The following is a 27,227-nucleotide window of genomic DNA, read 5'->3' as shown; positions in this document are numbered from 1 at the left end:
AATGAAGATATTTTGAAGAATGTGGAAAAGCAAACAGTTCTAGGGGACTCGTAATTTTCCTACTGTGTTAGTCATTGGTGGCCAAGAACTGTTGGTTACAATCATTCATCACACAAGTGTTCATCACAACGAAGAAATTTATACAGATTTGAAACAACTCGAGGGTGAGCAATTGATGACAGAATTTTTATTTTGGGGTGAAACGTGCATATCAGATCGCAAGTACTATAAAAATTCAGACACGTATGAGAAAACCATCTCCAGGGTCTTATGGGTAGGCCTGCAACATCAGTCCACAAAAAGAAGCACCCTATGTCTTAACTGTGGGTGGCGCTGTGCTTAGAGTTTGTGTTATCAAAGCCTGGGATCTGTTGACACGGGGAGGGAGAGACTTGGTCATATCTAAGGTGACCTGGATGACCCCCCAACCCGGCGCTCCACTGACGGATCCCTGCAGGCAGTCACAGCACAGCGTGCATTCTGAGTAACGGACTCAGGGTTTTATTTTTGGACTGCTATGGAGCCTGTGCCTTCCATTTGAAGGAAGGGGGAATAGTTGAACTCAACATGAGTGTACCGTTCTGACAGTCTGACAGCTGGGACAAGCAGGCAGCGGCCGGACACCCTGAAGAGCAGACACACAGGTACAGAACAACAGCTTTTTAGTTGTTAGTGCCCATTGTGGGGCAAGTTTTAAATCAAGTGGCATGTTTGTTCTTTGGGAAAATGTGTAAGCCGTATTTTAGCAAGCTTGACAGTTTTCAAATGTTTCTGCAACGTTGAGTGTAAAAAAGCCCAAACAGACTAGGATTAGAACTACCTTACAATGTAACCGTATTTGTAACTAGTCTTTTAAATTATATTGCAATGGCTTTTCAGACATGTATAATAATTTCGGACTAACCTGATGCATGGTCATATTTACAGGAGACATCTGAGTGTCTTCATCTGTCTTCTACGGTCATCTCTTGGTAAGTTATCGCTTTTTAAGCATGCACATAAAGTATGTGGCGCATAGACCATGCACATCTAAACCTGCACATGTACAATGACTTTTTCACCATTGGTAGTTGTTAAGAAGCAGTAAGGCTGTGCGTGATTTTCCTGCTTGGCTATTCTTGCCCTTTCCTCTTTTGCACCACGTTGGAAGGTTTCCAGCCAGCCCAGCCTACCAGGGCCTTAAAAGGATGACCTGCTCTCATATGTTTCTGTGTGTCACGCTGTGAGCTGAAGGCTAGTTTTACACACTCTTACAGGTGGCCTACATTAAAACCATGGTTAAAATAGAGGTTTTTACTCCTTGGTGAAAAGGTAGAAAACGAAGTAATACCAGTACAATTTATCACTTTAAGTAATAAGAAGTGAAATATGGTGTGGTTGTATTTCAACCCATTGGTTCTTAATAGTAAATTAGGATCTTTATCAGTGCCTAAAGTAGTTTGTCTACATGGTAGCAAGTATTGATAGACCATGAAATATATAATCTCGTTGTTTAGAGTCGTGTAATTGCTAAGGAAGTACGCCACTTTAAATCAGTACAATATACAAGAACTCAAGAGCAACACTTTGGATTTTGGATCACAGTGTGCACGTCAACAGACACCAGAATCTGATCGGACATATATCTTTGATGATTTATTATGTAATTGAATGAAGCCGCCCCACCTATAGCTAGAGCAGTAACTGCAGTAACCCCAGATCATGAGGCATTGGTTTACAGTGAGAGTGGCACCGATCACTGTGACACAGGGCAGATGACTTGCTCGGCCTAAAATTAGGCCAAGAAGGCATTCTAGATGAGTTGAGCCTTACTGCGTGGAAAACTGGCATAAAGTTGTGAGAGTACTTGTGAGACATCATAGCACATGATAAGATAATGTTATCAATACCACACAATTAAAATATACAGTAAATTTAAAAAATTGCACAAAATATCAAATTTATTGAAAACAGTAATGAAATGCTGCTACGACTACATGACATTATTATGTTTTACCACATCATACTGAATATCACTGGGTAGCAAAATGCTTATAACTAAACAAACATGTTTGTTTTAATAATATAAATATGATACATGGACTAATTCCAGTGTTTTCTTGAAAACCAAGTGTAGTCATTATGCAGAACTACAAAGAAAATACACAGAAAAAATAAACAATATATTTGTATGACATACATCAGAAGATAATAATTCAAATGTCTTAAAAATTCAATTTAGCGGTAGAATATGGAGGAGTTAGTTTTTTTCATATTAATCTTTGGGGTTGAAAGTGTTTTAACTACATTTGATTTATTTGATTCTTATTTTACAAAGGTAAAATATGTCAGGGTATATAAAAGCCAGCATAGATAATCGATACAAAATATAGGCGAAACACATCATGGATTATGCCTTTTTTACATTTACATTTAATTCATACTCATACATTTATAACCAATAGAAGGGTATTCTGTAAGGTCAACACAAATAATGCAAAAAAGATAGAGGCATAATAAAAAAAAGAATAGTCTGTAGATTATGTATTAGACACATTTTTGAGATTGAGTTTGCTAAAATGTTGAATATGTGACAGAAAAATACTTTTTCTGTATGAAGGAAAATGTCTTAAATGTATTAAATGTACACTTAAACATGTAAGGCAGAAAAGTGCGTACAATAAATTGTAATTCATTACTCCTTTGCGTTTATTGTGTATGTCATACTCTTGTATATATTTTATTTATGACTCAAAGTAACAAACAAGTCTTGATGGATAACCCTAGAGACATGAAAAGGTGTATTCGAAGTTCTAAGATACGAGTCCTCAAAGGTCTTCAGAGGAAAAGTCACCTGAAAAAAGGAAAACACTATTATTAGTGAATAAAAATATGCTGTAGTTAGTTCTATTATTTTAGAATAGTTAAGACATGTTAACATTGCAACAATGTACACATTGTAAACAAATGTGTAGTATAATGCTATGTAAGTCGCTTTGGGTAAAAGCGTCTGCCAAATGCATAAATGTAATGTAAAACATTGACTCTAAAAGCCTTATTGCAAGAAAAAGCAATGAGCACAATCTTTATAATTATTCATTTGGCTTTCACAGAAGGAAGTTGTGTAAAACGCCATGAGTGTGAGTGAATAATAAAAAATAATTCATTCCAGAGTTGAGAACATTAAGCATTTTCAAGTATATATGACACTTTCTCATGTATTTGTTTTAGGGGGCTAGAGACTTCATGGCTGTCAATATTGGCAATGCTGCCCATGCTGGCCTGCTTTCCCAGCAGTACCCACCACCTCTGCTCCCCAAACCCGGGAAAGAAAATGTCCGGCTTCAGAAACTACTCAAGAAGACAGCAAAGAAAAAGGCTGCTGCACAGGCCTCACAACAATCCGTCCCGTTCCGCTCAAGCCTCTCCCCAGTCAATGAAGCAAGTCCCGACTTGGAACACAGTGACCACTCAACTCCTCCCAAGACTCCAGAAACACCTTTATACCTTGGCACAGTACACCCACGTTTCAATGTCCGACCATTGTATCAGCATGTATCATCCCCCTACCCTCATCACAGAGGATTCTCTTTTGGCCAGACAGCAAGGTTTTCACCTCAACCATATGTGGGTCCAATCCACACCGTCCCTCAACAATTAGCTCCAGCATTTCCATACACACCATCACCAGTACATGCTACAGCTCCAATTAGGATTTTAGTGACCGAAGAAACCATACACACAAAATCCTCAGACACGGTGCTACAAACTTCACAAAAAGGGGAAGTTGGTACAACTCTCACAGCCAGTTTTAATACCTTTAAAGCACCTAGCCCTACTTCTAGAACAGCAAAAACATTGTTTGAGGTTCCTCAAATTACCTATTACACTGCAAAGACAAAAGGGTTGAGAACATCATATTCATCATCACCAACAAGGAGTAAAACACCCATTGCAGAGTTGTTGAGAGGCCCAACACCAACATTTGAGTTTAGAAGGATTGTAACACCAAAATCAGAAATAAAAAGAGATAAAACACCAACCAGAGAAATCAGAAGGGTTACGACACCCACATTTGAAGTCAAGAGGATAAAGACACCAACTTCAGAAATTAAGAAAGCTCCAACTCCAACAGCCGAAATCAAGAAAGAGGCAATTCCTTCTTCGGAAACAAAGGTCAGTGCTCCAGCCCCAGAGATTAATCCAGATTCAATACCATTATTTGAGACTAAACAGGGTTCAACTCTAACCCTTGAGACAAAGGTGGTTACAACACCAGCGAGAGTTAAAACACCAACATACGTCTATACCTTAGCAAAAACACATGCAGGGCGGCCCAAAACCCCCTCAGAATATGTATTATGTGTAACAGTACCTGTGATTCAGATTTCAAGACCAAATCCACTTTTATTTGCTGTATCTCCTGTACACATGGAGGGCAGAAGATCTAAAACACCAACCTCAAGCTTGACTGGGCCACATGATGAAATTCACAAAATATCAGATCATGTGGATGACACCAGTCTTCAAAATGGGGATATAAATGTGAAATCAACTGAGCCCTTAATAGAAAGAGTTGGTAAAACCACTATTGAAAGCCTGTCAAAACTTGAACCATCAAAACCTCAAAAACAGGAAACTCAAGCACTAGAATCCCCAAAACCTATCGCAGAGGAACATAAAAAGCCTGAAACTCCATGTGCACCTAGCATTGAACCTGTACCACCCATTTTATCTTCAGCTGGGCATCAAAGGCCTAGAGTCCCAGCATTTGCAGGTCAAAGGCCTAAAACACCAACAACACCTTTTTCCAAATCAACATATTATGGATTGACTCCCGCTGAATATGTTGCCCATGGAGGAATAAAAAGTTTTTCGCCCACTTTTAGCATTTCTACACCAACTACAGAGTCATCTCAACTTCCCAAACAGGAACAAGTAGTACCTCAACCAGCTGAAAGTGTGACCATGAAAGTTAAGCCTGAGGTAAAGCCGAAAGAGCAAGCTGAAATCCTGCCATCTCAGGCTGTTGTTAAAAATGTAACCACCGTAGCTCCTCCACCTTTGGAGGTTACAAAGTCAGCATCTGAAACAAAAGCTAAATCAGTGGGGGACATTCCCAAAGGAAATGTGCCACCAGAAGTTAAAATTCCAACCATTGTGGTGACTGTAGCTGACACACCGCAATCAGAATCACCAAAAGCAAAGACAACTAGCATTGTAACACCAAGAGTAAGAACTCCAACATATGGATCTGCAAGACTTTCCAAAATTATACCAGGCACTCAAACTTCAAAGGAAACTTCGAAACCGGAAAGTGCCATAGCTGTGCCATTAGCTGACCAAGATGTGGTAAAGCCAGTGCTTCCAAAGCTGTCGGAAGACAAAATTGATACCCAACCAGCAAAAGTGTCAGAGATGCCTACAGAGGGTAAAATGTCGTTGTTGGACAGAATTAAAAAACAAAACCTTGCATCTGGTTCTGTTGAAAAAGCTCCTAAAAAGAATGGAGATGTTAAGGCTGGAGCTCAGTCTCTGGTTAAACCAAAAGAAGACCAAAAGGACCTTAAAACGAAGGACGATGAAAAAATTGATGGAGTCAAGATGAAATCTAGTACCCCACAAGTGCTCAAACCTGTAGAGGAGAAGGAAGCTCCTCCCTCCCTACCTGCAGAGCCTCTCTTGAAAGTTATACAGAAACCAAAAGGCATGAAGTCAAAACTCAGTGGCTGGTCTCGCCTAAAAAAACATATGGTGGTTGAGTCCGAAGAACCCACGTTTCCAGAATTACCATTGGAGAAAGAAGTCCCTGCCAGTGCTGATAAAAATTCAGTCGAGATGCAGAACAAGTCACAAGAGGAAGCTAAGATTAGTGAGAGTCAGGAAACCCAGGACACTCCTAGGGCAAGCAAAATGTGGGATGCTATGCTTTTTCAAATGTTCTCCACCAAAGAGAACGTAATGCAACAGATTGAAGCCAATAAAACTGAGGAGCAGAAACAAATTGAAGAAGAACAGGAGATGCCAATAGAAATTCCTTCATTTGCACATCGTTTGCCACTTCTTCTATACAGCCCACGATTCGACGCCAGGAGACTAAGAGAGGCAGCTTCACGACCAGCAACAAAGATTGCAACGGTTTTCGAAATGGGACTCATAGGCCGTAAAAACAAAGAGGAAGAACCAAAAGACTTTAACAGAAAAGCCAAAGGCTTTAGCACTTCTTAAAGTAAAAAAATTAAAGAATGGAAAAGAATGTTGTTGGCTTTAGATATGATGGTAGTGTATCCAAGCTATTTCCTTCATACCATATTTTATAACTTTATACCAGATCAATTGGCAGTTAAAATAAAATAAAATTTCTGTCAAATGTACATTGCAGTCCAAAAGTTTTAAGCTAACTGGAATAATGAAAAAGCAGAACATGCTTTTATTAGAGACGTCATTTTTAGATTAAAGTATTAACTGGTTAAGAGTTTCCAAGATCATCTTTTTAATCGGTGACAACCATTTTTAAAGTATGGTAGTATTAACGTTTTGATAATTATTACATCCCCAAACATTTCTATTTAATTAAAGGTATGTTATTACCTCAGCTTGCCACAAGACATGCATAATCATCTGAGAATATTCAGTTACAGTGGCATCATTCTTTTTCACAATACTATAAATAAAATGAAATACACCACCTATTTTCGCAGCAACATTTCTACAGCCTAGAATTGTGCTTAATAAAGTATAAAAATTATGTAAATGGCTTAAAGGTTTTTGCTGCTTCTCTTTAACAAGTAATTTGTTTTTCTTTTTGCTTGCTTAACAAAGATGATACTAAGGAGTTGGGTTGTAAGTCAACCCATTTTTGGGTCAAATATGAACTTTTTTGGGTTAATTTCACCCAACGACTGGGTTCCCATTTGACCCAATGCTGGGTTAAAAGTAACCCTGCCTTTTTTATTTAGTTTAGGGGCAAAGGGCATATTGTATGTTTTTGAAGGTGAGGGAAGTGTGAGTTATGGGTTGTCAGGTGAGTAAAACTTGGTAAGTGCTGAAGAAAGAATCAGAAGTTGTATATAGAAGAAAACTTGAAATGGCAAGTCTGTCAAATTTTAGAACTTGTACCGGCCTGAACACAAGGCATGATGCTCCCTGCAGACCACAGCATGAAATTGGGGAACCGAGTACTTTTGGCACTCAGTGTTGACAATTAGTTTTTACTGATGAAGATCAAAAAATGGGCTTTCAAAACCATTCATATAAGTGAATCAGTGAATGCTAACTGTCAAATCGCGCATGTTCTCTTTCAGGTTTATACTGTATGTATGTCATTTTGTAGGCTTTGCCTTTTTTGCATGTTTGTCTTTTGTTGCAGAAATTGTCAGCCTGAGAATCTTTTCTCTTGACTGATGCTGATGTGTATAATGCTTTGCATTCTAATGTGCACTGTACTCTATTTAATATTTTATATATTTTTCTAATAAAACATCTGATTTTGAGAGAAGTATCATTATTTTTTTCACATCGCTTTTAAATCCGCATTGTATTTGCAGTTGTTAACTGATTGGAATATGTAACATGATGGTAAAATAAATAATCAAGAATGCCAATAGAGAACCTGCCGATCGCAATGCTCAAAATCAAATACTGCATCAGAATTTTGTTTCAATCTGTCCTGTACTCCTAGGTCAGCAGGATCTAAACCGTTCCCCCAGATGTTTCAGGGGGCTACATTTCAGAAGTACATATCCTGTTTATTTTATCTATGGATATGTCAAAAATAAAAAAAATGATTTAAGTTATATAAAATAATTACTACTGCACAGCATTTCATTTGTTGCAAAGTAGTTGACAATTTTGTATGCTAGCAAAAAATAAGAAAATATTGCATTTACATTAAGGCTAATTGACACTGATCCATCAAACGTGTTTGTATTAGTTTGTTGGATCAGTGTCAATGATACTTTAGAATGTTGGTGTGGGTTGGAGTATGTTGGTGTTGGAGTTTGTGGAGGTTCGTCCCAAATTGCATACTGATGCTCTAATCTTACTCCATTTTGTAGTCAACCCAGTATCACGCCAAAGTATGTAACAGGTCTACTCGAAAATGCATTTCAGTGTCATGCTTTGCCTCCTCTAGGTGTGAACATGACACGAATGTATGAAGGTGGACTAACGTTAGCAGAACGAGGTGATGTTGTAATGTTTTTTATAATTCATGACGTGTACTGGTGGTGTACATGGTATTTTGTGTATGTTTATTGCTCTGTGCTCACACTTTAGACGAATTATGCACGTAAACCCGACCCCCACCCCTACACCTAAACCGAACAGTTTGTACTGTATATTATTCAAAACACAACACATAGCGGGCAGATATGGCTACAGATGCTATTTATTCAAAAGGTGCAATAATTCCAAGCGTTCCGAGGCCAAAGAATAGCAATCCCCTTTTATGTCCGCCGTAAAAAACGGTTACGTTTGTGTTAAAAATACCTAAGCTTCGATTATGAAATGGCATTGGCTCTCGTGTGTCTCCTGACTGGTTGAGCCATTACGTTCGCTTACGTTATGAAACGCCATTGGCTGTCCTGCTCCGATTGCGTCAAACACTAAACTTAAACACAGCGTGCGTTTTGGAGCTCGGTTGTCGGTGATTAAAACCTACTGTGCTCAGTTGTACGGCTGTAAAAGACTTGGAATACAACACAACCTGTTCGTAATGTTTTTATTCTGTTGCATGTTGTTTAATTGTCCAGAGGTGGGTAGGTTTAGGGAAGGTTTAGGGTTAAGTAGGCTTATCTAAAATAACTATTATTTTAATATACAAGTATAAAATAATATGTATTTATAAAATCGTTTCAGTTTTACAAGTGCAGAGAACTCGCCGTGTCATGTTCACGCCTAGAGGAGGTAAAGCGTGACACTGACATGCATGCTTTTTCGAGCGGACCAGGATGTATGTTACACGCTTTAGCATGGTACCGGGTTGTTGTAGTATAAATAGTGCGAGTAGTGCCTTCACGTTGAAGATTCTCAAAAAAGAAGTGCACTTAAGAACAATATAAAGTGCAAAGTATAGTATGTCATTTGGGACACAACTTTGGTGTTTTTCGGCTCAGTGTGAACTAGCCTTTAACTTTTAGATAGCTTGCTTGGTGGGTATCTAATATTTTATAACATTGCCTAGCAAACCTTCGCTTATCTGCGAAAAGTTTCAAATAAAGAAGGTAGGATCTAAGACATTGTCTCACTTGATTTTCCATTGGGGTAGACAATGTAATGATCACCATCAATGGAAATCTTCTCGTATTTGCCATGTCCCGTCACAACAAACTTGTACCGTTTACCCGAAGAGGATCCCTGAAAATATAAAAGGTGCAAACATTTAGATTCAATAGGAGTCAGACCCATGATCTTTAGTGCAGTGTTCCACCAGGAACATTATTCATTCAAGGTTGTCATCTCAGTAGGATATTTACCTTTCCTCCCAGCCCTGATTTCTCTGCTTCCCCGATAACTTCCCACATGTTCTTTTTCTGCAGAACATCTCCAGGTTTAACATCCTGAGGATGAGCATAAGGAGGCAGTGTTTATTATGCGTAAGCTGCTTTTTGGCCCTCATCACACACTTTCACATAAACCAGAACATGTCAGAGTGTTACATCACTGACTAACACAAACGTCAAACCTCAGAGGTCCATCAGCATTGTATACCACGGTTATCCAGCCGAAATTGTTTGTAATTTCTACTTATTTGTCGGTTACTTTGGATACATTTTTGAAAGAAAATTATGATTAAGGAAGTGATGGTCATTCTACCACAAGAGGGCACCACACATGAGGCATTGGTGATTTTACTGTATTTATTTAGCCATATTTAACATACCTGAGTATCTGTTTTATTTAGAAACACCTTCTACAGTCCGTCAAAACTTATTGCGGATCTCATTATGGTATGTAATTTAGCAATTAATAGTTTTGCTTAATTAAATTCAACCATTTTCCACTATGGGACGATATAGATATTCAAGCAAAGCAAGCAAAACAGACGTCCAGCACTCTATATTAGTTATGAAATTTAGACATTAATAGACTTACAGATGGTGTGGAAGGTGAGTTTCTGTTCCCGCCCTCTGGACTTCCTTTCACCCAATGGTTGATAAGGGTTGCCACACCCACTTTCACGCAGTCTGTTTCCTAAAATGTTAAACGCGATTTTTTAATGCAGATTTTGCTTGTTTTATCCCTATAAAAACAATACTCTATATTACACAATATAATACATAACACACTAAGGCTGTGTTCACATATGACTTATTTTTGAAGCTGCTAGCGTCTGTTTTACATTATAATCCTATGAAGTAAAGCATATTTTCATGAGTCCTGAACGCGTTTTAAACGCCAGCGTTGGCATCATTTTCTACAGCTCAGAGCGTCTTTTGACGTTGAAAAAAGTTAAACCTTTCTTAAAAAAAAGCTAACCGATTACAAGCGAGAAAGGTGATTGGTCGAGCAGATTAAACTCGAACAAATAAAATGGCCGCCAAAGCGCCGGTTGGAGCATAGTTTTGTATAATTGTATGTTTTATTTTCACTTTCAATAACTTTTGACTACATTTCTACAGAGAAAGTTGTATTGTAGTTTTCAAATAGGTTATTATTTATTGCAAAACTCTCTGTTTATAATTCAAATAGACTTCCGTTACACTGTCAACTTTTTCTTGTCAAAACGAAGTCAAATGTGAACATAGCCTTAGACTATTGGCAACTCGCCATGTGAAAACCTTATCAACATGCTGTCTATAAACTGCTGCTCATGTAGGTACTAGACAGTGAGTCAAATCTGTTAATTTTGTGACACAGCCACTTTATCACTATCACAGTTGACAGCTGAGTGAGTATGATTCATGAAGCCAACTTATTCCAATAATTCCTATGCAACAGCTTTCCAGAGAGTGCCGCGGGACCTTTATGTTACAAATGTCTCAAACTCACACAGATGTAAGCGCTGAGAACAGATGTTGCATACTACATGACTAACAAGACCTATCTCACGCTGTTTTTGAAACTATGAGGGCTGCCTTATGACCTCCATTCTTACACAATCTGAAATGCTTTTACCGTCATAACAGAAGTGTTACCCACCGCCCCTAACGTCACTGTTTTCCCTTATAACATACATGAATCGAAAAGGCTCATTTCTTATTGCACACAAAGAGACTTTACTTGCTGTTTGCTGAAACCTGTAGCATAATGGTGCTGTCCCTCTGAAACCTTGCATCTCCCTATTTCATGATTTTTACTTTCAGCCATAAATCATTATTATTAGTCACTCTGTATGTTTGTCACTGGGTTTTGCAAATATCTAATCAACAGAAAGTATTTAAAAAGCGCTTGTCAACGTTTATAAACTAGTGAAAAACAGTGAATTTGGACATACAAGGTTTCAAAAGGACAGCAACGATAATCTTGTTGCTTTCAATGAATGAGTGCCCATGTCTGATATCTGACCTTCGTTGGTGTGCCTTTCAAGGTGGTTTGATTCCAGGCCTCCCCTGCTTCAAACAGATTCTTCTTAGACGCCACCGGAGCAGACACACACGGCATGTCCACTGACGCTGCTTTGTTAATCTTTATTTCTTTGGAGGAGATCTGAGAGCAAGCGGATCAGAGCCATAAATCACTTCGGAGAAAATATGGAGCACAACAAATGGAATAATAAACTTTTCGAAAGAAATTGTCCAGGGGGGTGTAACGCAAGAAATCCCATGTAATGCCTTAACATAAACCATCTGATCCATTATTTTAAATGCTGCCAGAGAGACCTGTTAGTTCTTTAAACAACGGTCCAACTGAGAGACGTTTCCTTGAGGCAGGTACAAGATACTCTTGCTGGTTTCTGAGAGAACTCACTGTTCACGTTTAGAGTAAAGCGAAGATATATGATCCCATCAGATAGCATAAAATATTAAATACAGCAATTATGTCTAGAGGCAATGAATTCAGTGCGACTTCATAGTGTCTTGTGGCTCTTTAAATATTGTAAATAGTAATTCACCTCTATTGCCTGTGTGTATTGCTCCAGTTTGTCATCAATCTTGGGCAGTATCACAGGTCTCTGCGTCTTCTTAAAACTGTTACTGTTTTCAAAGAATCAAAATGAATATGAATCATTACTCAGGTGAAATACTTAAATCATAACCAAAGGAGGCGTAGACATAATGATGTGAAATATCCGACAGCACACTTGTTTCATTTCTCCAATATCATTCAATCTATCAGTAAAAAAGCATACACTGCACATCTGTTAGCTATTAGCTGTCCCATAAATCATGGCTGACAAGGCGATCCAGCATCAAAGTATCAAAGTGACCTGTGGTACCTATGTCAATGTTTTCTTTCAGACAACTTGCCTGCATATTTCTTATTGTGTTTTCAAGAATCTACCATTTATAGAAAGTTGAATGTTTGCTGCGTCTACAGGGTTGTTTTTGACGAATGAACTCACCTCTTTTTTAAAGATCGGTTCAGAGACTCGGTTCTCTCTGTGATCTGGAATAAAAACATATTTAAGAATTTGATGAACGTGACATTTGTAACAACCTAATGTTTAGTGCAGTGGTTCTCAAACTTATGTGGCCCGGCCCCCTGGATCCATTTTATTCCCCCCCATCCCCCCTCCACCCCAGGGGTCCACGGGACCTAGTTTGAGAACCACTGGTTAAGTGGATTTTAATAATATATTTCATTTTGACTCTTAATTTAAGGTTTTGGTTTTCAGTACCAAAAGGAAGTTATAATTAAATGGTCTGTGATTGTAATAATGGTAGAGCTCCTCAGACTATTCTCACATCCTAACACTATGTAAACAGGTTCTCATTTCAAACCCACAAAAGTCTCCCTTGTGTTGTAGTGCAGCCCTCTGGCTTTTAAACCTCAGTTGACTGAGCAAATGTCAATCTCGCCAGAACATTCACAGAGAGACACAGGAAAGAGCTTTTAAATCACCAAACAATCTGCAAAAATACATGTTATATTCAGTACCAGTCAAAAGATTAAACATACTTGGCAGAATGTTTATCTGATTTTTATGTAGCCTAAAGGATTATTTGTTTGATTTCAATGTGTTCATGAATTTTGATGACTTTACTAAAGTTATTATAAACTTATTATAAAAAGAATAAGTAGGTAGGTGCATACAGTTTGAATGTTGTTGTATGTGTATGACACCATAAATACATGAATGGTTTCAAAAAGGTGTTTCTAAACATGTTATGTTGAGGTTAGTTAAAAAATGACAGTCCATTTCACACCTTCAGTAAATAGCAAAGCAAAACCTAGCATAGCTACATTCTAAATACAGCAGGAGGACAAAATAATGGAAACATTTGAAGCCCTCTATATACTGTATAAGAATCAGAAGCGACTACTCGTCTACTGTTCTCAGAACAGTGCTTTCAATGCCCTACTGAACAAGAATGGAATATGATCTCTATTTGTGAGTGAAGAAATCGTTCATTGATGTCAACAAGTAACCCCCGGAGCAATAGAAAGTGAGTTTCCATCACTGGAATGACTCGTTTGTAAGACCCAATAACTTGTTCTCGGTTCCTCAGGGGGTCCATTTGTGCTCTTTAAACTATGTTCTGCATCTTTGAGGCTTGACCCTGGATACCAGTAGATGAAAGCCATCTTAGATATGCATCCCAGCCTTTCACGACCTACAGTTGATGTTTTTACCTTATCGACCTTAAGACTGCAACATTAGCACATTAAGGGATTTGTAGATTTGAAGAGCAGGAATTTAGAGACTGACTACTTGGACTCTCTCGACATCTGCTGCTTTGAAAACCTTAATATTTTAATAATCAACCAAAATGGCTTTGAAGCTACGTTTCTAATTATAATTTTCTTAAACTGGCATACTTTGTGGTTTTCCATTATTTTGTCCACCTGCGGTTGTGTTTGATAGAGAGAGAGATGGTTCATGAATGCATGTTTGATAAATCACATCACAGATTCGCCGGTCTCTTACAACATTGTAATTTGGCTCAGAACTGCAGTGCATTTCTTCACCATTGCGTACTAATGCTAGCTGTTTACCACTGTAGCTAGGTAACAATAAAAACTGAAATCAGACTCCTGTGTCAGGCAAGATTCCATAAAGCGCACCTGTGTTCAAAACAGCATTCACACCAACCAAAGATCTGAACTTTGACTGCAAATAAACTTGGGCCTGCACCAAAACTCATGCTTGCAAAAAGTTCAAACAAACCAGCTAAATTAAGTGAAGTCATTTAAACTGGAGCTGCACCGATATATCGGCCGATAATCGATATTGGTAGATAAAAGCTATTTAAATCCTGTCATTCAACAGAGGACAGGAAAATGCATGCAGTTTGTTCATTAGCCTATATGAATTAATACCATTCAGTAACTTAAGACATTTTTATGTAATCTTCAAAATCAGTATCTGCAGATATCACTCTGAATAATCGGCTATCGGTATCGGTGAAGAAATGTAGTATCGGTGCATCTCTAATTTAAACCACAGGTCAACAAATGTGAATATGCATGCGTGTCACTTTAAGATGTGCCACTGCAAACGTGTTTGATCGCTCACACAAGAATATCACCAAATCACTTACAATATAAAAGGCAACTTGAAATCTAAAAAAAGGAACAGGTTAATTTATTATGATATCGTTGAGTACTGACAATGTGACTATATATTACCATCTTGCTTTAGGCCAAAGGCATAAAAATATCTACTTTTACTGTACCTTAGCAGTTGGACTTTTGGGGTTCAGAGGGTTAAATGGATCATCGGCATCTGTGACAGAGACGTTGAGATTCTTCATTCTTTTCTCTGCCGCCTCCATCCTCCTTCTCTCAATCTCCTCCTTCATCTGCTTCTTCTCTTCCTAGATATCCAAAATATTTCACATTACGAAATCTACAAACATGCACTTATAATCTGTCAACACATCAATTCTGGCACTGCAGCGGAGGCATAAAGCAGGGCTGTTTGTCAGGAAACGTCTGTGTTTATATGGAATCTATGCATGGAAATTTTCTCAGCTATGCAACGAAGTTCCAAAGATTTTGATTAAGGTTTTGCAAAGGTTGTATAAATGTTAGGAACCGACCCCTCTTAAAATAATGTTAATGGAGAGTCGTTGGTAAGATAATAAATATTCTTACAGTGTTACTCGAAAATGACACGTTGTCTGAATGTACTTTAAACATTTTATTTTTTTATATTTAAAAGGAAATTCAAATTTTCTTTCAACACGTTCAACAAGATGACTCACTACTTGAAAGTTATGAATTAGGATCTTTAGAATGTTAAGATGGTCAAAACTGGACATTTGTGGCATTTGTTTTCAAAGCCATCTATATGATTTTGTGCCATATACAAATTTTGACATAAATACACTTTTTGCCAATGGAAAATGGACTATAAAGGCTCATGACTCATCCTGCACTATGAACGGTTTAATCCAGTAAATGCTCTTGATAATAGGAAGATCCCTCCCCTTAATTCTGTTTGCAGCCAAACCAGAGTCATAGCTGTGATGTGCCTAAAGCCTATTGAATATTGTGAAAATGCAATATTTGCTTACTTCATTTTTGGTTAATTTCTGCTGTTCTTCTTCCTCCTTTCTCCGTTCCTCATCCTCACGGAATCTACGGCGTTCCTCTCTCTTCTTCTTCAGTTCCTCAAGCTCCAGCTCAGCCTCGGCCTGACGCTGGCGAAGTTGCTCCATCTCCTGACTTTCCTTCTCCTGATGGCTGCGTCGAATCTTCTCGAGTTTCATTTCTGTCTCCAGACCAGTGTCCATCTCTTTTTTAGTCTCAGGGGTGTGGTGTGCACCTATGCTTCTAGATGAGATGAGATGAGATGAGATGAGATGAGATGAGATGAGATGAGATGAGATGAGATGAGATGAGATGAGATGATGAGATGAGATTAGAAGTGAAATTGAATAATGGAGTAATGATGTTTATTGCACATCAAATAGGAAAGCTCTTATGAATGTGGCTAGATTGATTTTGGTTGTCTGGTTCAAGTGTTTTCAAATATCTCAAGGTGTAACAAGTAAACTAAATAAACACCAGCAGAACATGAAATCCTATTTAGTTTCCTGAGATGTCTGTAGAATAATCAGTATTTTTTATGAACTGTGGTTGGTTGCTTTATATGTCAGTCAGAACATCTCTTCTTGTCTAGCTGTGGCTTTTGGCACAATAAGACTGCAGCGTGGACCAGAACTCATGCCAAAGGTCTTGATACATGAGACTAGATATTAACTTGCTCCCTTTACAGCCATTTTTGGCAACCACAATATTAGCATAAGCCACAAGCATCTATATTTAACTGTAACATATTTTACACAAGTGTTTACTTTCTTCCATATGTCCAGTTAAAATGTTAGTCAAAGTTTCTAGAACAAAAAACAGTTGGTACATTTTTATCTTTTTGTGAACCATTAGATAGATGGGGGATCTATCCATTTTAGACTTCCGTATGTAATGTTAGGTTACATTTTGTTACAATGTTATGTTTGTTATGTATTTCAATGTAAAACAAGAACAACAATAGCATTGAGCATCAACTCAAAGAAAAAAAAACATTATATGTCTCTTCTACCAAAATATCTAATAAGGACTATAATGATTTGGATGCAGGGATGTAACAATATTATGGATCGTGTTATCGCAATAGGAAAACTGTCTCGATATTGTCGTGGTCACATGACTGTATGAAACGATAGGTCTTCCGGGTCTAACATAGAGAATGTTAGAAAAAATAATAGATGTTACCTTTGGAAAGGTCCATCTGGTGTAATTATGTTATAAAAGGGATTTTTAGGTCATTTGACCCACCTTTTGGTTCTAACCAGCTGTGATGTCACTTCCTCTACAGCTGCTTCTCCATTGCAATTAGGCATCTTGTCTTGCTGTAAGAAGACTTTAGAAGTGTAAGACACTTTCACCTCACTCCTTGCCTCTTTTTTCTGTGAATAATAGTATCATTTTAGACAAAGGAATATCTAGTTCAATGCTGTACTTTCAGAAGTCATTATTTCTCCTCCTACCTTTCCATCTAGTGATGTTTTTGGTTCCTCTTGTTTTCCTTTGATATTGTGACATTCCTCTGGTCTCTGACTGCTCAACCTCTCGCTGATCTCCATACGCCTCTCGCTGCTTCTTCTCACTGGTCTTTTCTCCTCGACCTCTTCCACCTCCTGCTCTTTGTCTGGGTTTTTTTGATGCTGTATCGAGGTGGTGAAGCTGGTCTTCTGCAAAGATTCTGCGTGAAGTCTTCTTTCCTCCTCTGGTGACTCTTCTGCCCGACCATTTTCTTCCGTTCTGGCTCTTGTTCTTCTGTCTAGCTTTTGGGACCAGTCGCTAAAGCCCTCATCTTCGTCGAGAGCTGTAGGGTTGCTGGGTTTGAAGTCACTTTCGTAGCTGCAAAACACATACGATCATGAAAGACTGCCTTCATTTTATCTTCTTATTTAGTACTTCAAATGATCAAGGTTTGAAAAAGCACATTCATCCATCATTATGGTATTCCAAATGCAGATCAAAGCAAGCAATTTAACTTAACTTTTTTCATTCTAGACTCTGTTGGTTTAGGGTGGAGCCGCCAGACCCATTTACAAGACTGACGGAACGACCTATATAACCACATTCATAAGGGACCTGGATGAGTTAACAGTCAGTCAGGCATGAACGACTCCAGTTAGTGAGACCGCATGGGCCCACACACCTGTATCGCTGTTGCTTTGACCAGCGAAAGTATGCAATGATGTCACTGTGCCACCCATTAACACCAGAAGCAGACATCAAACATGATCCTTGGAAAACAGATGTTTGAGGTTCGTGTGAGGATTTGGAAAGGTGCTGTTTGTTGTTGTTTCGTTCATTCGCCAAGAGCAACCAGACATGATATATTCACAAAAATCTAACAAAGGTAATTTAATACAACAAACAAAATGTGGGGAAGTGCAGTGGTTCTCAACAGGGGGGCCGGGGCCCTCAAGGGTGCCCCATTTGACTTCTAAGGGGGCCACGGGATGACTAAAATTAGACAATGCATTGAAATACAAATAAACTAAATATACTTGGCGATTTTTATTATGAATAAATGTTTTTTTAGTTAATGATAAGCTCTAAAATGTTTTATTTGGGAACAAATATGAGATTTTGTGAGTGGCAGGGGGGACATTGAATATTGTTGAATACAGTCAGGGGCCTTGGAGTCAAAAAGGTTGTGAACCCCTAGGACAATTGTTTGATTTTTGTGCTACATTACAGTCTGTTAGTTCAACCCAGTCTCGTGCCAGTTCATGACACAGTCACAATGTTTAGAATCTATTGATTCGTGTTCATGAACACGAATTCCCCAATCACTTACCCCACCACAAACCTTTAAATCACAGGTACAAAGGCTAATTTTGCGAAAACTCACACATTTTATGAGTATAATAACTCACAGTAACCCCGACCCTAAACCTAATGTCTCAGGGGCAAAGTCAAATCACAATAAAACGTACGAATGAGATCGAACGAAATCACAAGAATGAGCCAACTCATAAAATTGGTATGAATTCCCATTCGATTACGTTGATATAGTACATTTATACATAAAATACTTGAGATTAGAAGTCGTGGTGAGAAAATTTGTGTCCATGAACACGAATCAAAAGATTCAATTTCGTGACACATTCCTGTGACTTTGTTGGCTTGTTTGAGGCGAGACTATCTATTTGTCCCACGGATGGCAGACAGAGGGAGTTATTTTTGCAGTTTAGTTCGATGACACAAGGTTCAGAAAGTTCCGAAATGTTTCAAGAACCGCGATCGGTCACAGAGGGGCAAATTCGTATGTTTACTTGTAACTTTCGCATCTAAAAACGCTTTGCTTGTGGTGTGTTGATAGGAGATGTTGGCTCATGGGGACTTGGTTTTGGGTCCAACCCAGGTCATGTTCCATCATCTTTCTCACCTTCTATTCTCCTTCTCTAAAATAAAGACAAGCTGCCCAAAAATGTAAAGAAAACTGTAAAAAAAGAGCTGTCCCTTGTGCAACCTAAAAAAGAAAAAACTAAATGCTAGACTGATTGTACATTATTGTATAGAGTTATTCAAAGGGTTAACAGAAAGTTAAAATAAACACAACTGCACTCTCAAACCTTAAAATGAAGATCAAAAAGATCGATATTTAATGACAACTGCACCTCTGACCGTTTCCTTTTCATTAAAATGATCAAATTTGTTTCATCCACGCAAAAGCTGACTGAGCTGCACAGCACATTCCTCAAGATTATTAAATCGTTTTTCAACAAAGCATTGCGACTTTAACTCAACAATAAGTTCATACAAATCAATCCGTTTGAAAACATGTTTGTTTAATACACCGATGTTTAATTGTGTGAGACTACTTCAATAACTCATTAAAGACCTCTTTCCACGTTAAACACATCTAACCAAGATTCCAAGAAATCCAAAAGATTTATGCGTCTCCAAGCCGAGAGTGAACTTCTAGCTCCTCTATGATCACGGATAATCATAGAGCGGCCCTAGACGACCTGTTTCAAACAGTCAGCTTAAAGCTGTGTTTAACTTTACACATATGAAAGATGTGGGGTAGAGGATAAACAACGTTGCTCTGATTAAAAGCAAAGTGCGCTGGTGTGGGGTATGACATAAACCCGTTTCCAAAAGCATGCTCAGCTGAAATTCTTCAGAGGTTAAGTCATGATGAGAGGGCAGCTGTACATGCTGTGTGTGCGTGTGCAGACATAAGCCATTTGTAAGGGCCAAAATTTGTTAAAGTGGTCCGCAATGTTTACATGCTTATAGCCCCAGATATGATGAAACTTATATTAAATACGATATTAAATAATTGCCTATAATAAGAGTAATATTGGATGTATAAACCTGAAAAAACAATTTTGGGGATTTAATTCTGCTGCAACAACGTTCGCAAAAAATTAAAGTATAAGAAACACATATTTATGAATATTTATAAATAAATATGAAACAGTAATAAAAGTCAGTAGACAATTATTACGGTCCACTACCTTGTAAACCCCCGCCCAAATAAACATATTGTTTACCTTTTAATTTTGGGCCCCTAAAATATTATGTGGATATTAAAGGTTCTTTATAGATGGTTTCATCGACAAACGTGCTGACCCGACATTAACTTCTGTGTTTTGATTACGTGTAATATATAATAAATGTTATTATTTTATGAAACCCACTGCATCTACATATTTATTACTTTTTATTAAATGAACAAATAAACATAAAAGTAGCCGATAAACAAAATAGTCGATACTCCAAACAAGCCTACCAAATACCACGCAAAGTGTGAGGCACATAAACACTTACGGGGTGGCCTCGGGTGGGATCACGCTGTCCTGAGGGGACCCTGTGGATCCAGACAGGTTCTCTTGTCTGCGGAAGGTTTCCCGGGCCCGACGTCGTCTTTCCCTCTCAATTTCTTCTGCATCTTCAACACTCCGCTGGGCCGTCACTCTGCCAAAATATATGTGTGAACAACCATTTTGTTAGACCACATTTTTCTCTTTCTTGGCACAATGTATGAAAACCATACTCGAATGATTAATGACCCCCTAGCCCAGGAGAATGATACTGACTGTGATACATAGAAGCTCTTAAAGACGCCTCCAACAATAGTTTGTTTAGTCCCACGGTTGGGATTTGTAGCCAGTGGAACATCTGCTTTGGCATTCGACACCACCGGTGATTGAGTGATGGAGATTTGGGACCCATGTAACCACACACTCATGACACTCAGGCATTATTGTGTTTATTCAGCCTGTAAACACATGCAAAGACTGACACGGTTGTATGTCCTCTTCATCTATACGTCTTTGAGAAGATATACTTTCTACCCCTAAAAAATGCAGGCTAAAAACTAAAAGCTGTATTCGCTAAGCCCTGAGTATTTTTACAAATGTCAATGGTAGTAAGCATTACCACCGCTTGTCCAAGGAGGCAAAGGGGTCTGTGTCATATGGCTCAAGGTCTTAGTTTGGATTTTTGGTCAATTAAGGGCGCATGCAGGGACCCTCGAAAGAATTTCAGGTCCGTCACTGAGGTCACAAGCTGCTACAATAGCTTCACAATAGTCGTAAAAGGTTGATAGATGACATTAGTCAACGCTCTAAAAATAAGACTCCAAACAGACCCCCAAAGGGTTTTACAGCCTGACGGCAAAACAATTTGTTTTTCTGTAGTTCTAGAATGTACTGTGCTTTAAACACCTAAAAGTCCAAACTCTAAAGAACGTATGTAACATCAAGAACACGTGTCACTACCAAAGAATATCTCTACATACAACAAAAATGTTTTTCTAAACATTGTATTTGGCTGAACCGAAACTGCTATAAAGAACTAACAATGAAGTTCTTCTTAGGCTGTGTTTCAAATTTTAACTTTTTTGCAAATACCGCTGAAAGCTCTTAGTTCGTATTGTTAACAGAGAAACCACATGAACCCATTTTTATCATCTGTCTCAGAAATGGTCACACCCATATAAGAAAGATAAACCACAGATGAGATGTCTTTAATATCTCAGTTGATTCTAGTGGATATCCGTGGGATTACATAGAGAACATGACACGTTCATGGAAGTCGTATGCGTCCTAGATATTTCTTCTGAGCAAAAGAGGCAGACATCTCACAAAAGTCTATATTAGATTTTCAATAGAGATCTCAACAATGTCACAAACTGAGGTCAGATTTGCCAAGTTTGCGATCAAAAGTCAACATATTATTGTAGATCTCAAAATGAACTCAAAGATTTCATAGGAATTCTAATAAATTGACTCAAATCCACATTGTTTGTATTGCATTTCAACGTTTGTTGTTTTATTCGTTTCTATATTAAGCACTTGAAGGAGAAAGATCTGAGACTAAGTTAATTAAATCACAAAAATGAAATATCGGTCATCGTTTACTCACCCTTTTGTCATTTCAATTGTCAATTGGCAAAGAATATGAAACAAAAAAGTTAAACAATATGTATCATACAAAATGCACAATTAACTTTAGAACTGTACTTACATACACTTGTTTTAGTTATGCTTATATTTCTTGTAAACAATGTGACATTCAATAGTGAAAGCAGGCCGGCTCAACTATGGGCTAAATGAATGATGAGCATATCTTCTGCTTTTTGTGTTCCTCATTCACCTTCACCGCCACAGTTGTCCAGTATGGTTTAACATTGTCTCTCAGTGTCTCCTCTGTCCTGTCTGTTACCTCTTTCTGTCTTTTTTTTATTCCTTTTGCAGTTTCTTTTATTAAAATCTAGTGCTGGAAGAACTCCGACAAAGTGAAAACCAGCCTTCATAGTCACAGTGCAACTGACACCAAACCACATCTTGAAAGTACACGTTCCGTTTTATAAAGGCCTTACAGCGTTTCCGGGCTTGTGATTATTAAATGCTGTTAATCACTCAGAAGGAATTACTTCATTTTTTGGCAGACGACACTTGAATGATGTCAATCCTGCCAATGATGTCATGCACATCTGATTTATTTACCACTATCAGTCGGATTATGCAGCCTGCTTTTCCTTCATGTGGTGTGGAAATACCATCTTCCAAAGGTCATGAAAGTAAAAACAGATTTCTAGTTTTGTTAAATCTGTTGTCAAACACACATTTGCGAAATGTTTCTCAGGCTTATTTTTGAAAGATGAAGTCTGGCTTAAATTCGTCATGTATCACCTCCCCTGACTCTGTGTTGACTAAACTTCCACGGCCTGGTGCCCTGAGGCAGAACGGATTTGGAGGGGTTGACAGATTGGGAAATGTTTTTCGCTATTGTAGCCTGCCCTTATTTACCACAGCCAAGTCTGGTCTTGCAGAGGCCGAGCTGAGCAAGATGGGTCAGTAACGCAAATGGGTCATGTGGTGCTTGACCTCTGACCTGGGTTTCCCTTTCCCATTCTTAACCTTAAAACCAATGAGTACAATATGTAAGTACAACATGTCACAATAATTGTTTCACAAGCAAATCTGCAATCTATGTTCGCTTAGTCTGGCTAAATTTGTAATTATAAATTATTATAAATTATTATCATTATTAGTAATTAAAATTTTGATGACGTACATGATTTGCTGTGTGACTGTTGATGTTGAATAGTGTGTTATATAGAGATTATAACCTGCTGTACCACCTTGTTCCTTCAACTGCTGTTTTCTGATCCTCTTTGCATGAAAGAACAAACCATTGTTCTTAATTGAAACCATCAAAATTTCCGCTTTTGTTCTTCTTTGTGCCTGTTTACAAAGAAGCAAATCCCAGTGTTCGAGTCGTGAATGAAGGATGTCGTTATTTCCTCTTCTCGCTCTGTAAATCTGTATTAAAGGGCGGCCGTGGGGTTTATTGCCTCTGAGACGGATGATGTCATCACAGCGAGACAGATTTACACGGTAAAGGAGAGTTATAGTACCAGACAAACACAGTATCAGCTGTCAGTGTGTGGCCACAACTTCAGATTCTCAGCATTCCTTGAAAAGCTGAAGGAATTTGAAAGCATTGATCTAAGCCATGGAAGGTGTGTCATGTATCATGAGGACTATAGCTTAATCTTCACATTCTAAAGGTCACCCATCCAGTGTATGAAATTTAGCGACATCTAGCAGTGAGGTTGTTAATTGCAAGCTCACTCCACCCCTCCATTTCGAAGCACTACGGTGGCTGACACAGGACAAGATGTCTTCACGATTTTGCTTCTTTTTCGAAGGAGATAACGTATTTACGAAACGATTTCTGTAGAGCAGTTTGTACAAACAATATGGTGAACTCCATGTAAGAGGACCCGCAGTGTATTTTAGTTAGAAAACTAGCTCATTCTTAGGTAGTAAAAACATAACGCTTCATTGTCTAAGGTCTTCATACACCTCTGAAGACATAGCTGTGTATATTATATTGCATCTCTGTCAGTGGATCCTCCAAAAAATGACACACTGGACCTTTAAAAAAAACTATACACAATAAACATATAAGTTGTTTGTTATATTTACACATTGTACTTCTATAATTCTTTCCTTACACTTTCCTTTTTGTAATTAGATGTTGTCTAAATGTTTTAAAGCGAGTGATCATTGTTAAATACATTACTCTGTCTGGGGGCCAATATGACGTGTCACTCGAACCTCATCTCTAAAAGCCACAAGGTTAAAATGTGCCATTATGTCTTGGTAAACCACCGCAGCTACAGAGACTTTGTCTAACGTCTGGTGCCGCTAGCGAGACATCCCGCAACATCACCGAAGAAACAAAATGAGTCTTGTAATGCTTAGCTAAACATAACAGCACAGAAGTGCCCTGGAGTGTTTACTCTGCTGCGCTCCCTTAATCGGTGAACCTTGGCAAAGCGCTCTGCCACAGGGACGGTAAAGTTTATTCCCCCTTTCAGTCGAACAGCTAAGCCCCCTGCATTCCTGCAGCCCTTATCACAGTATCGTAAACAGATAGAGCGGCTTATGTAAAGTCCCTAAATTACAGGGTCACGGCTCTGACCACAATGAGAGGGAGGTTTCATACAGTTTTAAAATAAAAGCAGGAAATCATTTATACCATCAATTCCCCCGATCCTGTTGTATTTATTTTCTCCAATATTTGATTTGTCTTTTCATTTAAATGAGGAAACAGCTCATTTTACAGCCTGCCAATTCTGAAATGGTTTGGCAGATCTTATTGCAAGTTGAACAGATTTTTTAAAGACCCAGTCAATTGCCTGATCATTTTTTAAACATTTGCCTGTTGCTTTTGCTATGATCAGAGGGATATTTGGCTTTAGAGACATTATAAACATGTTCTAGAAATAACTTTATTGGAAAGAAATGTGCGTGTACTTTAGTTCGCGATGAGTCATCACTGTTTTGGGGGTAATTTTCCTGGAAGAGAAAGACTGTAAATTTAGAAGGTGTACTGTATACTTGTCACTTTTGTCAACCTTTAGGCGTATAAAGGTCCAGTGTATGAAAGTACTACGGTGGCTGACTTTGTTTTCGCTTCTTAGTCGAAGGACATAATGTATATAACGCAGTTCTGTAGAGCAGTTTGTCCGTTCGGGCTACTGTAGAAACAACATGGAGAATTCCATGCAAGAGGATCCGTGGTGTATGTAGATAGCAATCGCTCATTCTAAGGTGATAAAAACATAACGCTTCATTATGTAAGGTCTTTATACACCTCTGTAGATAGTTTTGTATATTAAATTTCATTTGTCAATACATCCTCCAAAAAATGACACATTGGACCTTTAAGGACACAGGACAGGAAGTAAGGTTGAGGAAATGAGGATGAATTATTTCTGCAGCTGATACTCCACACGTATAGTCAGCGTTTTTTTCTTGAAACACCCACTATAGAAAAAATGATATAAGTAGCATAACAATTCCTCCAGTCAATTTCTTTAGTTTGTCTTGTTTCAGGTATGTGCTTGATAGTAGTATACGTACTGTTAAGCCTCAATGTGACAATGTTTTTGTCATCTGAAATGCGTATACAAAACATTGCGTACACAGAAATGTATTTGACATATCCGGTATTTGTCTTCGCAAACCACAAAGCTGTTCTGGCTGAATGGAGCCCATTAATAAAGGAAGCTGCCGTGTGAGTGTGAGAAAAAGCTGTTTTTGGCAGCTCTGAAAAGCTTTGGGAAATAATTCCAGCCGATCTGTCATTATTGTAACCTGTTCGCTGAGTGTTTGACAAAGCTCACCTGATCTATCTGAAATCCTGTCTGAAGAGGAATGAATACAGTAACAGTGTGGACATCCTGAGAGCTTACTGTATTGTTTTTATCTCTGTCTATTTATTCATATGTTGTTTCATGTCCTATTCAGTGAATGATTCATTTTCTAAAGAATGCTGAATGGTCATGTTTATGTTAAAACACTTAAAAGAAAACAATTGTGTTATTGTGTGTTTCTGGGAATCAAACCCATGACCTTCATGCTCTGCCATTTGAGCTACAGAAACACTAGTAAAAGCCTTTTAAAAGAATTTGATAATTGAGTTTACAGCACCATTACCAGTCGTATCAATCTAAGTTACTGAAACACAGGTCATTAGGTTAATTATGGGGCCCAGGTGCCCTTAACCCCATCCCCCCGTCCCCCCTCCACCATCCCAAAGCACCTCTGGAAGAAAACAACAGAATCTCATCTGGAACCCTGACCAAATTCCTGCTCATAAAATCACACTAAACCACACATGACGTGTTTTGTCTATAAAAACAACAAGGTGTGAAGTGACAAATGTTGGAGTTCATTTGTTGTCAGACGTAGTAAACTGTGCTCAGTTTTCAAAAGTATTTGAAAACTGTTATCTTCTCGATACCAATGAAGGTCTAGATTTATCGACCTTATTGAACATCACAAACACAATATTTGGGATCATAAAAGTGACATTGAATTGAATGCCGACAGCACATTTTACAATTCATCTAAAGCAAATTTAAACAAAAACATATCCATTCATAGCCTACAGTAAACAAACTATCTAGTTGAATTATAAGTTAATTGGTTTATGATTGTCAACTACTCAGATTTAGACAAAACATTTGTCCTCAAGCTAGAACAAAGGATGACAGGTTCTTCATGTAGTTGTCAATAATATGAATAGCTTTTTCTCACAAACAAGAATCACAAGAATATTTTATCAACTGACTGATAAAAAACCAATCATCATCAGACCTGAGCAGCCGGCTTCAAACCTTAAATTCCTTGTTGCATCAAGTTTTAAAAAGCTCTTCTCACCTCAGGAGGTTCTGCAGCCCTTGCTTGCTGGAGTTTCGCCTCATGATTGCACTTGACATTGTTGTTTCTTCTCCCTTCAGTGTTTTTGTTGAATTCTTGGAATTTTTGTATTCCGATGAATGTGTTTCACAAAGACTCGCACACGCTGGCGCTCTTTCCCGGACGCTTCTGAGGTGAGATCCACGCGGCAGTGGCTTCTGTCTCACACAGGGCTTTAGTCACACACTTTCCCCTCCTCTCTCTTCTCCTCCTCCCTCTGGTTTTTTTTCCTGCATGTGGTTCTCATTGAGCGAGCTCAGACCATAGCCCAACATCTTTTTCCCCTCCTTTCCCTCATTTTGCAGGCTCATGTGGCCATCCCAGGGGAAAATGTAAGTTGATACCCCCCACCCCATGCTATGAATCTAGACCCCCAGAAACCCCATC

General features: G+C 38.4%; 2 protein-coding genes across 3 annotated transcripts; one reads left to right on the top strand and one right to left on the bottom strand.

Annotated features, from left to right (window-relative positions):
- Nucleotides 1-462: 462 nt before the first annotated feature.
- On the top strand, nucleotides 463-6,730 carry prr33 (proline rich 33). The gene is made up of 3 exons (XM_079450603.1): nucleotides 463-644; nucleotides 928-971; nucleotides 3,211-6,730. Exon 3 carries the CDS (start codon nucleotides 3,226-3,228, stop codon nucleotides 6,205-6,207), a length of 2,982 nt encoding a protein of 993 aa, XP_079306729.1. The 5' UTR covers nucleotides 463-644; nucleotides 928-971; nucleotides 3,211-3,225; the 3' UTR covers nucleotides 6,208-6,730.
- On the bottom strand, nucleotides 1,630-27,227 carry lsp1a (lymphocyte specific protein 1 a). Of its 2 annotated transcripts, XM_079450604.1 has the most exons (13): nucleotides 26,802-27,227; nucleotides 20,386-20,532; nucleotides 17,079-17,451; nucleotides 16,867-16,997; nucleotides 15,603-15,861; nucleotides 14,760-14,900; nucleotides 12,485-12,528; nucleotides 12,035-12,116; nucleotides 11,488-11,628; nucleotides 10,075-10,173; nucleotides 9,456-9,539; nucleotides 9,228-9,336; nucleotides 1,630-2,833 (listed from the first exon to the last, which is right to left on the bottom strand). In XM_079450604.1, the coding sequence occupies exons 1-13, from the start codon at nucleotides 26,858-26,860 to the stop codon at nucleotides 2,808-2,810; spliced, it is 1,695 nt and encodes a 564-aa protein (XP_079306730.1). In that variant the 5' UTR covers nucleotides 26,861-27,227; the 3' UTR covers nucleotides 1,630-2,807. The 2 variants fall into 2 exon arrangements, with proteins under 2 accessions (XP_079306730.1, XP_079306731.1); XM_079450605.1 differs by lacking the exons at nucleotides 9,228-9,336; nucleotides 9,456-9,539; nucleotides 10,075-10,173 and having other exon boundaries at nucleotides 1,923-2,833; nucleotides 26,802-27,059.

The sequence above is a fragment of the Barbatula barbatula genome, assembly GCF_947034865.1.
Source record: "Barbatula barbatula genome assembly, chromosome: 25".
Taxonomy (NCBI): domain Eukaryota; kingdom Metazoa; phylum Chordata; class Actinopteri; order Cypriniformes; family Nemacheilidae; genus Barbatula; species Barbatula barbatula.
The sequence above is the reverse complement of the archived record's forward strand: the minus strand, read 5'-3'. Positions and strand labels throughout refer to the sequence as shown.